This window comes from Taudactylus pleione, unplaced genomic scaffold (genome assembly GCF_031769625.1).
Source record: "Taudactylus pleione unplaced genomic scaffold, aTauple2 ptg000181l, whole genome shotgun sequence".
NCBI lineage: Eukaryota > Metazoa > Chordata > Amphibia > Anura > Myobatrachidae > Taudactylus > Taudactylus pleione.
Genome location: NW_028284583.1, coordinates 819,078 through 833,603, shown reverse-complemented (window position 1 = coordinate 833,603; position 14,526 = coordinate 819,078). Strand labels below are relative to the sequence as shown.

General features: G+C 41.5%; 1 protein-coding gene across 8 annotated transcripts in view; it reads right to left on the bottom strand.

Moving 5' to 3' along the window:
• The window catches only part of ELMO1 (engulfment and cell motility 1), a 487,164-nt gene that overhangs the window by 43,755 nt on the left and 428,883 nt on the right, over nucleotides 1–14,526 (bottom strand). For all 8 annotated transcript variants that reach the window (XM_088476019.1, XM_088476020.1, XM_088476017.1 and 5 more), the window contains 2 exons: nucleotides 10,506–10,669; nucleotides 7,814–7,926 (listed from right to left, as the gene is read on the bottom strand). In XM_088476019.1, the coding sequence (XP_088332145.1) occupies nucleotides 7,814–7,926; nucleotides 10,506–10,669 (277 nt within the window). The remainder of the gene's footprint in view (nucleotides 1–7,813; nucleotides 7,927–10,505; nucleotides 10,670–14,526) is intronic.

Genomic DNA, 14,526 nt, shown 5'->3' with positions numbered 1-14,526 from the left:
AGATTATTGGGAACATAGTTTATAACCTGTAAACTGCGTGTATCAAGTTAGTGCCCCTTATACAGTGCCCCCTGTAGTTGTGCCCTAAAATACAATGCCCCCTATACTAGTGACCCTTATGCAATGCTCCCTGTAATAGTGCCCCTTATGCAATGCCCCCTGTAGTAGTGCCCATTATGCAGGCCCCCCTGTAATTGTGCCCAATAAAGTAGTGCCCCCTGTAGTTGTGCCCATATGCAGTGCCCCCTGTAGTTGTGCCCCTTCAAGTAGTGCCCCCTGTAGTGCCTATTCTAGTAGTGTCCCTTTTAGTAGTGCCCCTGTAGTTGTGCCCATTTTAATAGTGCCCCCTGTAGTTGTGCCCCTTTTAGTAGTGCCCCCTGTAGTTGTGCCCCCTGTAATTGTGCCCCTTCAAGTAGTGCCCTCTGTAATTGTGCCCCTTCAAGTAGTGCCCTCTGTAGTTGTGCCCCTTCTAGTAGTGCCCTCTGTAGTTGTGCCCCTTTTAGTAGTGCCCACTGTAGTTGTGCCCCTCAAGTGGTGCCCCCTGTTGTTGTGGCTTCTCCCTCCCCCCTTGTACTTACCTGACTCCGCTCGCTGTCATCCGGGCTCTCTCTCCTGCTGCCACACTGACTGGATCTAAATAGATCCAGCAGATGCGGCCGCGCAGGTTCCCCAGGTCATGACGTCACCCGCGCACTGCATTACTGGGAACGCTGACCTCTGAAGTGATCGGTGGCTCCCTTAGCTCACAGTTGCAGTGGAGTAACCACTGCCCCTGTCGCCCCCAAGCTACCCGGCGCCTCCAAGCCACCGCGGGGCTGCGGGCTCAGTAGTTACGCCACTGGGTGTAAATTGGTAGCGTTCCTCCCCGCTGTGACACCCAGTGCAGGGAGGGATGCCATGCACGCAGCACAGCCGTGCGCTGATGATAAGGGGATGTGGCCTCACGGACGAGGGCATGGCCTCACAGCCCGAACTCCGGCCCGTGCCCATGGGTATCATCACTGGGGTGGAGGGGGGTGCCAGAGGTGTGGAGTGCCAGCTCCCTCACTGTGACAGGAGTGCTGCAGTTAATGCTACAGTGCAGCACCCATCTCCTGTCACTGAGGGGGAGCCAGCACCCTGGTGTCACCCCTCGGCAGCCCGCACCTCCCTTGTGACTCCACTGGTGTAAGTACTGTATATTTTTGTGTCATTATAGGGCATTTCTTAAAATGTTTTAAAATACACCTGTCACTTGCACCTGCAATGTTTAAAACACCTGTCCCATCCATACAGCCCCCATATACCTGTCCCACGACTTTAAACCCATTTTCCAACACTTTTTAATTTTTCACCCCAGTAATGACGTCATTATTGGCCAAATGAAACTAATTAAAAAATTGTTTTAGCCTAATTAGTCATTAAGGAGGTGTCCCAGTGGTTCTGCAAGTCCAGACATTTTCAGCCCAAACTAAGGGTTTTGCGCAACTTATCACCTGCTCAGAGGTGGTGAAAAGAAAGTTGTGATAAATCCTATAACACTTTTTTGCATTTGAAAAAACCGTGGCTAATAGGATAACCATTTTTGGAGAAAAGTTTTCACCGGTGAAAACTTTTCAGAGAAAAAACGGGTTATCGCGGCTAATTGGATAACCCCCATAGAGCAAATAGGCTGCTGTGACAGGGACACAGTGACTGTAAAATTACAGAATCAACAACACAGACTGTACTGAATACTGAATTATATAGTCTGTTTTGCCTCCTGCAAAAGGCTCCATATAGTAATTATAAAATATACTACAGCCAGCAATACAAGACATAAAAGACAAATCTTTTTTTTTTGTATTCCAACTTGGTCTTTGGTCTTTTGATACAAAAGACTGTCTTCCATAATTTATTTTAAATACTATTTTGTGTTTAAGCTCATAGTACCAATTTATAATTATTTAAGAATGCCACCATCTAAGAGAAAGTGTCAGTTAATCTTGCATAATGATTTTCCGTTCATTAAGAAATAAAAAAAAAAAAAAGAAAAAAAAAAAAAAAAAAGAGTATAACAATTAAGGTGCACATCCACTAGGCGATTTTAATGAGCGATTGAATTCAATTATAACAAAGACCAGTTTTACATTGCAGGGGGTCACATGTGATCATTCAATGTTATGCCTCCCTCTTACATCTTCTCAGGACTTAAACTGGCAACCAGGGGCGTTGCAAGGGTGTTTGGCGTCCCCTGCAAACTACAGAATTGCTCCCACCCATTTTTTGTATAAAAGGACAGCACCCGCCTTTGGAAAAAGAGGCGAGGTCTTAAAAGAAAGAGGCGTGGCCACACAATAGTACCCCTACTTCAAATGACGCCACATAGTAGTACAATCTTATTCACATTACACCACGCATAGTGCTCTTGATTCACATTACACCCCATAGTAGTGTCCCTTATTCACGTTAAGACACACAGTAGTGACCCATATACACAATGCCCAGAAAAGGGCACCTTATACACAATGCCCATAAGTACTGCCCCTTATACACATAATATCCACAGTAGTGGTTCCCCTTACATGCAATGCCCACAGTAGCAGTGCCCCTTACATGCAATGCCCACAGTAGTAGTGCCCCTTATGCAATGCCCACAGTAGTGCCCCTTATACAATGCTTACAGTAGTAGTGCCCCTTATACAATGCCCACAGTAGTAGTGCCCCTTATACAATGCCCACAGTAGAACACAAAGACACACAGACACACTCACACAACACTGTACTTACCTGAATCCCTGCTCCCTTGCCTGCCACCATCCGACAGCTAACGTCTCTCCCTACACCCACTGTGGGAGCCAGAAAGTGGAGCTCAGAAGTGAGCTTCAGCCTGTAGCTGCAGGGAGGAAGCTGCCATGTGCCTGCTGGTAACAAAATCTCAGCGGGCGCCTGGAAAATGGAGAAAGTGGCGGCGCCTCTCCAGCCTGGCGCCTCCCTGCGGTGCAGGGACAGCTGAGTTTATCACGCCGGCCCTGCTGGCATCAACAATTCTTCTGAATTTTTCCATGCAGCATGAGGACAGAAATGTACAGATGTGTCCTCATACATCTTACCTCCGTGCGCTACACTTTGTGTTAAACATAAGGTGTGAGAGCCAAACGTCTTTTCAGGTGACTTTTTACCTCCAAACTTGTCTTATTCACAAAGTTGTGTGCATTTTAAGCAGCTTCTGCTGACTAAAATGATATTCAGAATGCCTATATTTCGTGTGCGACTGCAGGTGTGACACTGTAATGTAGCATTTTGCATGCAGATACACCCACAGAACATAGGCATGGGGCATAGAATTTTAATCAGCAGAGGCTGCTTGTGCATCCTATTCACAAAACTTTGCAAAAAAGACACATTTGAAGGTAAAAAGTTGCACGAAAAGAAGTTCGGCGCTAACGAGTCACACCGCGGCATGGCGTGACTAGAAGGGCTGTTTAATATGCAAGTAAGTAAGATGTATGGGGACACATCTGTATCTGTGTGATACCTAGTGGCAGAGCAATTCTCATGTTTTTGTCAGTCATGTAGGGACTCGGCAGAAGGGGAGACTTTGACGCAGTTGGCCGGATTGCCAAATGATTACAATACTTTGGAGCAAACATTTCCTGAAGTGCAGAGCCTGTGTGATTATCATATATACTGTATGTATATATATATATATATATATATATATATATTTATTGTGACAGGGTCGGCGAAATAAGGACACATGGTGTACCAGTGTCTTTTAATGGAAGCAGACACTGTTATTTAGCAAATACACATAGCAGCCTGGAATAACAGACCTAGACATTAAATAAACAGGTGTACTCAAATAACCCAGCGCCAAAGTCTCTAGAGGTCTGTCTACTGCCATGGAATGCAGCCACCTCCTGCCATGCTTCCCAGCACAGCTATTAAGTTGGCCCCTGGCACTAATCACACTCTGGCCTACTCGCTGGCTGCTATTCAGCATCAGTGCTCAGATCACTGGCTGAATGAAAGTTTTAACCTCATCCCATCTTCAGTAATGACTTGCAGCTGGGCTTGTGCACCCTTGAAAACCCGAACTCCAAATATACATACATACATATATGTGTGTGTGTGTATATATATATATATATATATATATATATACATACATACATCTATCTGTGTATATATATATATATATATATATATACTGTGTATAGTAGAGTGAAGTAAATTGTGCTTACCTGTCATCATTAGGCTCAGATATGTGGTGGTGGACAGATTTGCACTTCTCTTAGTTTACATATTTACATTACATTTACCATAAATGATTTGATTTGGTGCTGGACCACCATCCTGAGGCACCCCTGCAAGTGTCCCGAGGCACCCTAGGGTGCCACGGCGCACAGTTTGGGAACCACTGTATTATATATATATATTTATTATATATGCTACTGTGTTCAATTAAATCACAAGGTAATTAATTTAATGTCAAATACATAAGCTTCCGTGGTGCACTTGTGAGTAGACTATAGAGCCATATTCCCGTTGATTTCTCTACTGCGCATGCACAAACCTCTAGGAACATGGTATCAGTGCTATTTTCATGGTGATGTGGATAGTGATGATACAGGGCTCTGGAGAGGTAAGTATACTAAAATGGTTGCAAACTGTGCAGTGTGGGGCCCCCAGAAACAGGGACCCGTGTATTCTGCACACCATGCACTCATTATAGTATTGCCACTGATGATCATACTACAAAAGTTGTCTAGCAAGAACTCAAGAGTTAAGAGTCTACTACAACAGCAAATTACAATAAATATATTTCTTAATAGAGTATAACAGATCATTGTAAAGTGGTTTACAAGTAAAAAAAAATTCCACTACACAAATTCTTTCACGTTTCAAGTTTTTCCTGTATTTAAAGTGGACTCAGGGGAAACTGCATAACACGCACACTTTGAAAAATCAAAATGTGCTTATTTATTGGTCATAATCTACTAGATACAGGTCTGTTCATATTTAATCTGAAAACTGTATACTGTGCAGTTTATAATTGAGTATATGAGAGTTTAAACAGCATGTTAATAAATTAATGTACAGTATTCCCGTAGAAATGCAATTTAGTTAGAAAAGATTATGTCATGTTATAAAACATTAACAACTCTATAATACTCACCCTTTTAACATATTTCATATAGAATGTTTAATAATAGTGATTTGGATTGGTAAATACATTTGTCAGCATATTATAAATACATTTCTATGTTGAGATAACATTCATTTAAACTTTAAATACTATATACTGACTTTTACAAAATATGGAATGGAAAGAATGGAAACTAAAGACTGTTAACTGTGAGTATTGACTAGTATCCTGAGGTCCTGCTCAGACAGATTTGTAGAGGACAGGGGGAATTTAAATAATATATGAACTCTTATGATCTCTGGCCCTTTAGGGGTCTATTTATCATAACTTAATTTCTACAAAAGTAGTGTCAGGGTAACTAATCATTCATGTCACTAATATCTCCTGGTTACAATTGTCCCCTGATAATTTCAACAGTCCCCATACTATAGTATGGGAATGTGGAAATTATGTAATTCATGAAGTTCCAAAAAAGCATTTTTTCTGAACTTGACAGTGATACTGTATGCCATCCTGTACAGCACCCGATGCAGCAGAGGAATCGGAAAAGATCCCTCCCTGCTGTGTATTCTTACCTTAATGAAGCTCCATCCCAGATCCCCGGGCAGTTATTCTATGAGCCGGGGCCAAAGGAGAGGGCATAGCAGCAGCGGCGGGGATCTGGCGCTGTGGGACTGCTCGTTCTCAGTGGGGGTCACAGACTCCCACGGCAGCTGCAGCTCTGTGGCGGGGGTGGGAGTCAGGGGACAGGTAGCGGGATTGACTGGGAAACGGGAGGGGGGCTGGACTCTCCAGTCTTCGTTTCTGCTACTTCACTGTCTCTTCGCAGGCTGTCTTCAAACTGCACATGCGCAGCTTCAAGGCAGGCTGCGAATAGTCCAAGCAGCAGGAGAAAAGTCCCCTTATTCCGAAAAGCTGTATCTCCGCAAAAAAAGAAGCTTTTCGGAAGTGAAAATTAAATATAGGAGGCCAGAGCCGTAGCTAGACTTTTTGGTGCCCTGTGCCAGAAAGAGCATTGGCGCCCCCCTCATATTTCAAAGGGACATGATGCACCCAAAAAAGGGGAATGGCCTCATGGGTAAGGGCCAGGGAAGAGATAGGAAAGGCCAGGAGATGCTGGGGATGAAATAAGAGGAAGTTATAAGTGAGAATGATAATAAACAGAAATTTGACAGGCCCAAACAGTGCCCCCTGACCTGTGGTGCCCTGTGCGATGGCACCGGCCGCAGTACCCTAGCTACGGCCCTGTAGGAGGCATGCCTCCAATACTTGTATTGAACTCGCTGCAAGTCCTTTATTATTACAGGGGATATTTTTCTCGGAATTAATAGACCCCTTAGTGAGAAATTATTGAGGTCAGATATAAACAAATAATTTACAATTTATGTTTTAACAATCTGGAAAAATTCTTTAGTTTCTGCTTTTTGTAAAGAGTAGACATTATTAGGTGCACACTTATTAACAAGAATTATTTGATCCAAAAACGCAATATCCCACATGTACTGCTTCTTTTATACAATGTACTGGGCCGCCAAAGCCAACACATCCAGAAATAATTAGATATCTGAAAGCTCTATTTAAAATGGTGTTTAAATGGGTTGTCTCATCCTCATCAAGAACCTGCTGGATCTGATAGGCTGCCTTTTCTCCTTTATTAGAAGAAATAAAAACTCTTAATGTTGACAAGTAAGATATTTGAAGTAACCCAGTATATCATCTGAATGTGTAAAAACACTTTACCTGTAGCTTAATATTTGTAAGGGTGAGGATATACTGTATGTACAGTGTACTAATTAATTTCACAAGACATGCAGGCTGTGGCTCCATAAAGATCAAGTACACACATAATTTAATATATGGTGCACAAAAATACATAAATATAAAAAGTGGAGTGCCATGAGAAGCTAACAATCTAATTAGGGAAAAAAGCGAGTAAAAAGGGTATGAAGTAAATATTAAGATATGATACAAGTGAGCATCTCAGTTTTAAGACTATACCAATGCTTCATGAGGCTGAATTTCAGTTTCATGTTGAACACAAAATAGGACAATTAATTATGCAAAGTAATGGATCAAATTCCAGATATATATTGTGCATTAACATTTTGTTACATTATAGTAAATGCAACAACACCACCATATTAGGAGATTACAGATTAAAGCTGGGTACACACTGCACAATATTGTTAACGATTTGGCTGATTTCGATGACTTGGAATGACAAATTGTTAGTACATCGTGTAGTGTGCACTCCCGTGGGGTCGTCAGCCGCATCGCCTGATCTTTTGTACATGCAGTAAAGTCAGGCGTTGCGGCTAACGACCCCATTTCATGATGATCGGACACCGGATTGCCCAGTGTGTACGGACCGCCCAATATGTCAGCCCCTATGCAGCCGGGTTGTGTGTCACATCGCTGGGTAGACACGTCGTTTAGTGTGTACCCAGCTTTAGGCAACTAACTTATCTTTGTGCTTCAAAATAGAATACAATGTTTCACAAATTAAATGCTAGCTCTGTATTGTTGAAATCAAAGCATATAATGTGGCAAACACTATAATTTTCTTTCAAAAGGTCTTTTTTTATGAACTAACAGATTGAAGAAGTTCTACTGTAGTTATAATTCTTTATGGAAATCTTGATGGATGACATATATCAAAACACATTTATTATACAATTGTTATGAGGGATGTAGGTAGCATACCTTGCCGTCTTCTGCTGTTCAGTTTTCTAAAGCATGTTCCTTCAACAAGCCGGTTAAGTCTCTGCTGTTTTATGAGTTCTAAGATTTCCGGTTGGATCTTCTCTTTCAGCTCCCTATGCAGTGATGAAAAAAACAGCATGACATGACACGTTAGTCACACAATTTATAATCACACAATTCTAGTGATGGATGATTGCAAAAAGCATTAAGATACCTGAATTCATTAAATAAGTTGAAAAAGAAAGTTAGTTAATTGGAAACACATGCACGTATTGTAAAAGGAAACAAGATGTGACATGTGACTACAAAGATAGGGTTCTGCATTATAAAGGGAGAACCTCTTCTGACATTCCTGATCCTATATTATAAATAAAAATATTACTGGAACTAAACATATAAAGGCATTGAAAGACAAAAATACAGTTTCAAGCAGCTTATTTTTCTGCACGTTATGGTAGGCAGATTCTGTTTGCAGCACTACAGACTGTGGAGCAGAATGCACCTTCTGCAGCTAACTTGCGGAAGCCATCGGCACCCGTTCCAGTGGCTTCAGCGCCTAATTCAATCTGCACTTTAGAATACATACTATTAGTGGATGCAAATTATTTGTTGTAAATTTAAATGAGAAAATGTAAACATGTTCAACTATTCTTTTAGATAACTGCTTAAACCAAGATTCCATTCCATATGTAAAGCAATATCCTATGTTCCTTACAGGGCCAAGGAGACATCTGGTTAGTTCCATTGCCAGAGGGGATACGGCTAAGCCGCTGGGGCCCAGGTAATCCGTATCCACCCACCCCACCCCCTCTAGGCATCCCTGGTCTCTTAGTATTAGACCAACCAAATATAACTTCTGAATTCCCTGTGATTTTGTAACGCCATTTCTAAATTTAATATAAATACATTATGTCATTAGGGACTTTCTGCTTAATTGTAATATGCTAATTAGAGTTCTGATTTGTGCAGAGATTTATTCTATATACTTGCTTACATCATTCCTTAGGTAAAATAGAGATGATAAAACAACAGCATATAGTGCAGCAGCCATCCCAGCTAAGATAGAGATATCACACCTAGACATCTGTATAGTTGACAGGTTCAGTTTTGTATTTGTATAATGAAAGCATTGACTTGGATATCTCGTAACTGTAACTTTATAAACTCTCTTATGTTCTGTACATGAAGAAAAAGGGAAAGGAAATTCAGTGATAGATTTATCTCTGATGATGACATCAAATGTATAATCTAATCCCTCTAATTCTGTGTATTGAATAGGACTCTTGCTATCCATTATTATTATTAGAAGAATAAAAGTAACATTTATTGAATAAGAGCGCAAAAAATTCAGATATTGAGTATACAAATCAAGAAAGAGTGCGCACCAGGGGCCATTAGAAACTAGCACACATACGTGTCTCTGAAAATAATTTTTCAATTGCTGGTTCCTGTGAGTTTTTTGTGTCTTTTGAAATGCCCTCATTCACTTGTCTGTGTGGGGAAGACAATCAAACCCTTTAGAAAGTGGCTCTTTGAACTGAAGTCTTGCATTGACAAAACACACAAAAGATTTCTAGCAAGAGAACTTACATGAGATAAAGGAGATTTTGTAGAATTTAACCACTGAAGTTATCTTGGAAGCTTAACCATAGATTAGGTATCTTCTTCAAAAATAAGCGAATAACGTAAAAACTTTGTTTCATAGGGGCACATACCGGATGTACTCTTTGGAATATTGATCATTTTTTATTAGCTTGTGTCTAACATGAAAAATCCTTTTACCATTTATCCACCTCCTGTTTACTTGTGCCTGCATTTAATATGTTGTATATGCCTTCATCCGTATGCCCTGATGACAGTGGCGTATCTATAATGGGTGCAGTGTGTGCGGGGTACACGGGCCTCCGGGTCGAGGGGGGCCCCGCACCGCACACCCTGCACCCGTATTATTTTAAACTCACCTATCCGTGGTCCCGCATCAGGTGTCAGCGCTGCTCAGAACACCGGAAAATGCCCGCCGCGGACATTTTTCCGGTGTTCTGCGCATGCGTAGTAGACTACGGGCACATTCTAGTGCCCAGAGTCTACTGCGCATGCACACAGTGCCGGAAAATTGGCCGCATGCACAGTAGACTCTGGGCACACTCTAGAGCCCGGAATCTACTAATGCTCGGGTGGCTGACCAGCCACGTCAGTTGGCTGCCTGCCACCATGGAGAGAGGAGTGGGCCCTGCACAGGAAGTGCACACGGGCCCCCTCCTCTCTTAAGATGCCCCTGCCTGATGGTGTAAGGGACTCCCCAACATTTCCCATATCTGGACTTTTTTTTCTAAAATCTGCAATTTCTTTTTACCATACCGGGAGTGAATTGATTGATAATGTTTTTTTCTAGTTTAGTTTGGAAGTGCTAAAGGACTCCCTCCCTTTTTATGTTTTATTGTGATTGACTTGATTTGAGTATATATATTTCTAAAATAATAAAAAAATACTTTTTATATAGTGAAACATCGCTATATGTCTCATTTGCCTACTGGGGAAAGGACTTCATATTTTATCGTGGTACCCTGCATCTGGCAAAAAAGGGCATTGTTTCTAATAAATAAGATGTTTATTCCATTCTGTTAGGCTGTAACCAGTAAATAAATTGCTCATGCTCTACAGTTCATGAAGATTATGGAAATGTGATACTTACAGTATAGGTCGGGATTGGAAATCCTCTTGGTTCATTCTCTCGGATTGACGTATTTTCAAGATTTCCGTATAGCTGAGGTTTTGGAGTCTACTTTTGAACTGGTCCAGAGAACTTGGCTTGTTTGTGAGTGATCTCATGATTTGTTCTTTTACAACTTGCATGACCTATTGGAAAGCACAAACAGAACTATAAGTAAAGGATTGGTTCACTGCCTAAACACTGCTATATTATCTAAAGAGGACATCTGAGGCTTTTCACGGACAAAGCTGTTGGAAAAATGCTAAAAATCTGAAATAGTGACACATAGTAATATGAGTACTACACAGGAGTTAAAAAATAATAATATTCAAGTAGTTGCTAATATTAGAAATATATGAACAAACACCTGTAATAGTATTACTAAGCAAATCAAAACAATATATTTGGGGCTGTTGCAGAGTTGTTGGCAATATGGGTGTAATTAGCCGTAGAAAAAGAGAAATAGTTGATTTCTGCACATATGCAGAGGTGTAGAACCACATGAAAATCATTTGCGTCTGGTTTACGACAAGCCATCATCATCAGCAGTATACAGCCGGGAAGCCGGCAGACCTAATCTAAATCTAGACGCCTATCACTTTACCGCCGCCGGGAAACAGCCGCGGGGTAGGGGGGGGGGGGGTTAGGTTTAGGGCTCCCGGGGGGTTACTTAGGGTTAGGCATCCCCCCCGGGAGGTTAGGGTTAGGCTAGGGGGAGGGAGGGCTAGGCACCCCCTCGGGGGGGGGGGGGGGTTAGGTTTAGGCACTTAGAGGGGGGAGTAGGGTTAGGCACTGGCGGGGAGGTTAGGGTTAGGCACCCCTAAGGGAGGGTTAGGGGGGGGAATTAGGTTAGTCTATACTTACCTTAGGGACGATCAGAATTTTCACCTATGTCGGGCAGCTGCTGTCGGGATTCCAACCATAAATCATACCGATTCCACGGCAGCAGGTATTTTTGCCTGCTCAGTAACAGGTGCAAAAGATAAGCCTTCTAACAGGTATAAGTATGTATCCATGGCGCAGTCAGGGTAGGAAAGGGGCGGCTCCCCTCCACCATTACTGGCAGCTGAGGAGCTGAGGCTGAGTTGCTGTGCAAACAGACAGAAGAGGAGAGGAAAAGGGCTGGATTGAGCAGAGGTGCAGTGCTACACAGCACAGGGTACAGTTCTAGCCCCTGACTCCTGCATGCAGTATGGAAGATCGGAGGGTTGCTCTAGACCGTGAAAACTGAGCTGCCCAATCTGTAATACAAGGTAAGAAGGAGTGTGGCACTATATTGAGTGCAACAATCTCTGTGTAGGTGTAAGAGCCTGCTGTGATTCTGCATGTGTGAGAACGTGATGAAAGTGTGACACTGCTGCAAATGTGACTACATGTGTGAGAGTCTGCTGTGGGTAGAACCCAGCATGTGTGAGAGCCTGCAAGTGTGACTCTGCGTGTGTTACAGCCTGCTATGAGTGTGACTCTGCATGTATAAGAGCAAGACTCTCTATGTGTGAGAGCCTGCTGTGAGTGTGACTGCATGTGTGAGAGTCTGCTGTGAGTGTGACTGCATGTGTGAGAGTCTGCTGTGAGTGTGACTGCATGTGTGAGTGTGACTGCATGTGTGAGAGTCTGCTGTGAGTGTGACTGCATGTGTGAGAGTCTGCTGTGAGTGTTACTGCATGTGTGAGAGTCTGCTGTGAGTGTGACTGCATGTGTGAGAGTCTGCTGTGAGTGTGACTGCATGTGTGAGAGTTTGCTGTGAGTGTGACTGCATGTGTGAGAGTCTGCTGTGAGTGTGATTCTGCATGTGTGAGTCTGCTGTGAGTGTGATTCTGCATGTGTGAGAGTCTGCTGTGAGTGTGATTCTGCATGTGTGAGAGTCTGCTGTGAGTGTGATTCTGCATGTGTGAGAGACTGTTGACCTCTCTACAATACAGAGACCAATTTTGTATTATGTTAGAGAAACAGGACACTATAAATTATACAGTAATCCATGGCAGAAATAATATTTAGATATACATCTAACCCTACTGTAGGTTAAAAATTATTGATTTGCAATAAGGTTTGCTTATCATGTAACCAGACTCCCAAGGCCCAAAATAAATACTGTATATACAAAATCTACCGTGAAAATAAATCATAGTTCAAGGTATATAAACTATTAAGGTACATATACACTACGGTTGATTCAGAGTTACACACAAGTGATATTTTTGCTCTTCACACGCTCCGTAGCTTAGCGCACACAAATACAGTACAGGCATTTCTGAGTCATATGTGCCTCAGTTACAATGTGCGATGGGCGTAACTGGGTGACAACGGGGTGTTTGCATGCAACTTCTGTAAGTTTAGTGAGGGCATGTCGAAGGTGTGCACTCGGAATTGTGGGCTATGCTGACACGGGCAAATATCTACATTTAGTTCCATGCACTTAGTGCAACTTGCATATAGCTGTGAATTAGCCAATATATGAGTACTGTATGCAGATGGACCATTTTGAAATCACATAGAAACAATTTCAGGAAATATAAATTGAATGATAAAGCTAATTTCAGAGAAACTTGCAAATGGTTGGCCTCTACCATACCACATGGGCAAATCATATCCAGCCTGTGTATCAATGATCCTTCTTTTGTAGGAGGACGTTATCCATATCACCACCCTATCTCAGTGGTGGTACACATAGATAATCATACACAGTAGGGCAATGATGGCAATTTTTAGTTTGCCACAGACTTATCCGTTTTGCATTTCTAAGTGCAGATAGGAGTATTATACTAAATATTAATGAAAATGAAGCACATAATGCTTATCTGTTGAAGGACATTTTTAAGAATCTTACAAAAGTTTGCACTGAGCGATTATTTCTAATATTTTGTCTCTACTAAGAATGTCTGATCAGCCCATTCTAACATTAGTTCATTTTCTGCCAACATCGGTATCAAGGTGGTTGAGGGGCAATATAGTGACAGTAAAACTCATGACTGACCCGGACAGAATGGGTTAAATCCTAAAATTATGGTACAATGTGAACGTTTGTTTTCTTTAGATATATGAATGTCTGTGTTTAATCGGCCCATAATCAATGAAGATTAACAATCACTGTAAAATTCCCTGTTTGAGCTTCATTAATCGTCTGAGGAGGAAGGAAAAAAAAGAGACTGAAGTTGTCAGAAGCCATCAGAGGGGTAGTAAAGGTGTAGTTTGTTGTGAGGCCACCATTCTCTGTAAATGCATAAAAAAGAGAATGTAATGAAAAACCCGCACTTCCAGAAAGGTTGTTGCTGCTTCAATTTTAGGGTACCAAAATGTAATTCAAAACAGTTTCTTTCAATTACAAGAAGACACCAATTTAAGAAATCTTATAACCTACAGCTTTATATGCCTACAAGAAACCTGTACAAGGAGAAATCTAACAAAATAATTCCATTGTGAAAATTGTCTACACTACAACAAAAAACCCCCCCACAAAATTCACAATAAAAATATATACAAAATTCAAATCCATAACTCTGCGAAGAACGAAAAAACCCAAAGATTAAAGTAGAGATCGCGGAACACACCAACAACATCAAAAATACAGATTTACATCACACAGGGTATCCAAAGATTATTTTTTTTAACAAGTCATGCTTAAAATAATAAAGAACAACACATAATGGAAAGCTGGAAATGAGAAATTACATCTTTTTGTCCAGATCATAAGCAAAGTAGATTTACCAATTTAAAACCTTGGCACTGATGAAGTTAAACATAGACTCTGTCCTGGGGTTCTTCTTAGCACAATCAAGCAGCCACATACAGTACTGTACATCACCTTAAAAAGTAAAATCAGTATACAGCAAAGTATTTGTCTTTATGTTTTGGGTACAGCATGTTATGCACTATTCAACACATCCCCTCAAAATATGTGTCTACTTTCATTCAATGTAACACTTTCACTCTCAACATAACACTAACACACTAACATACAAAAGTAATAAGACAATTAGCCTATATCAATTTACATGTCTAAGAG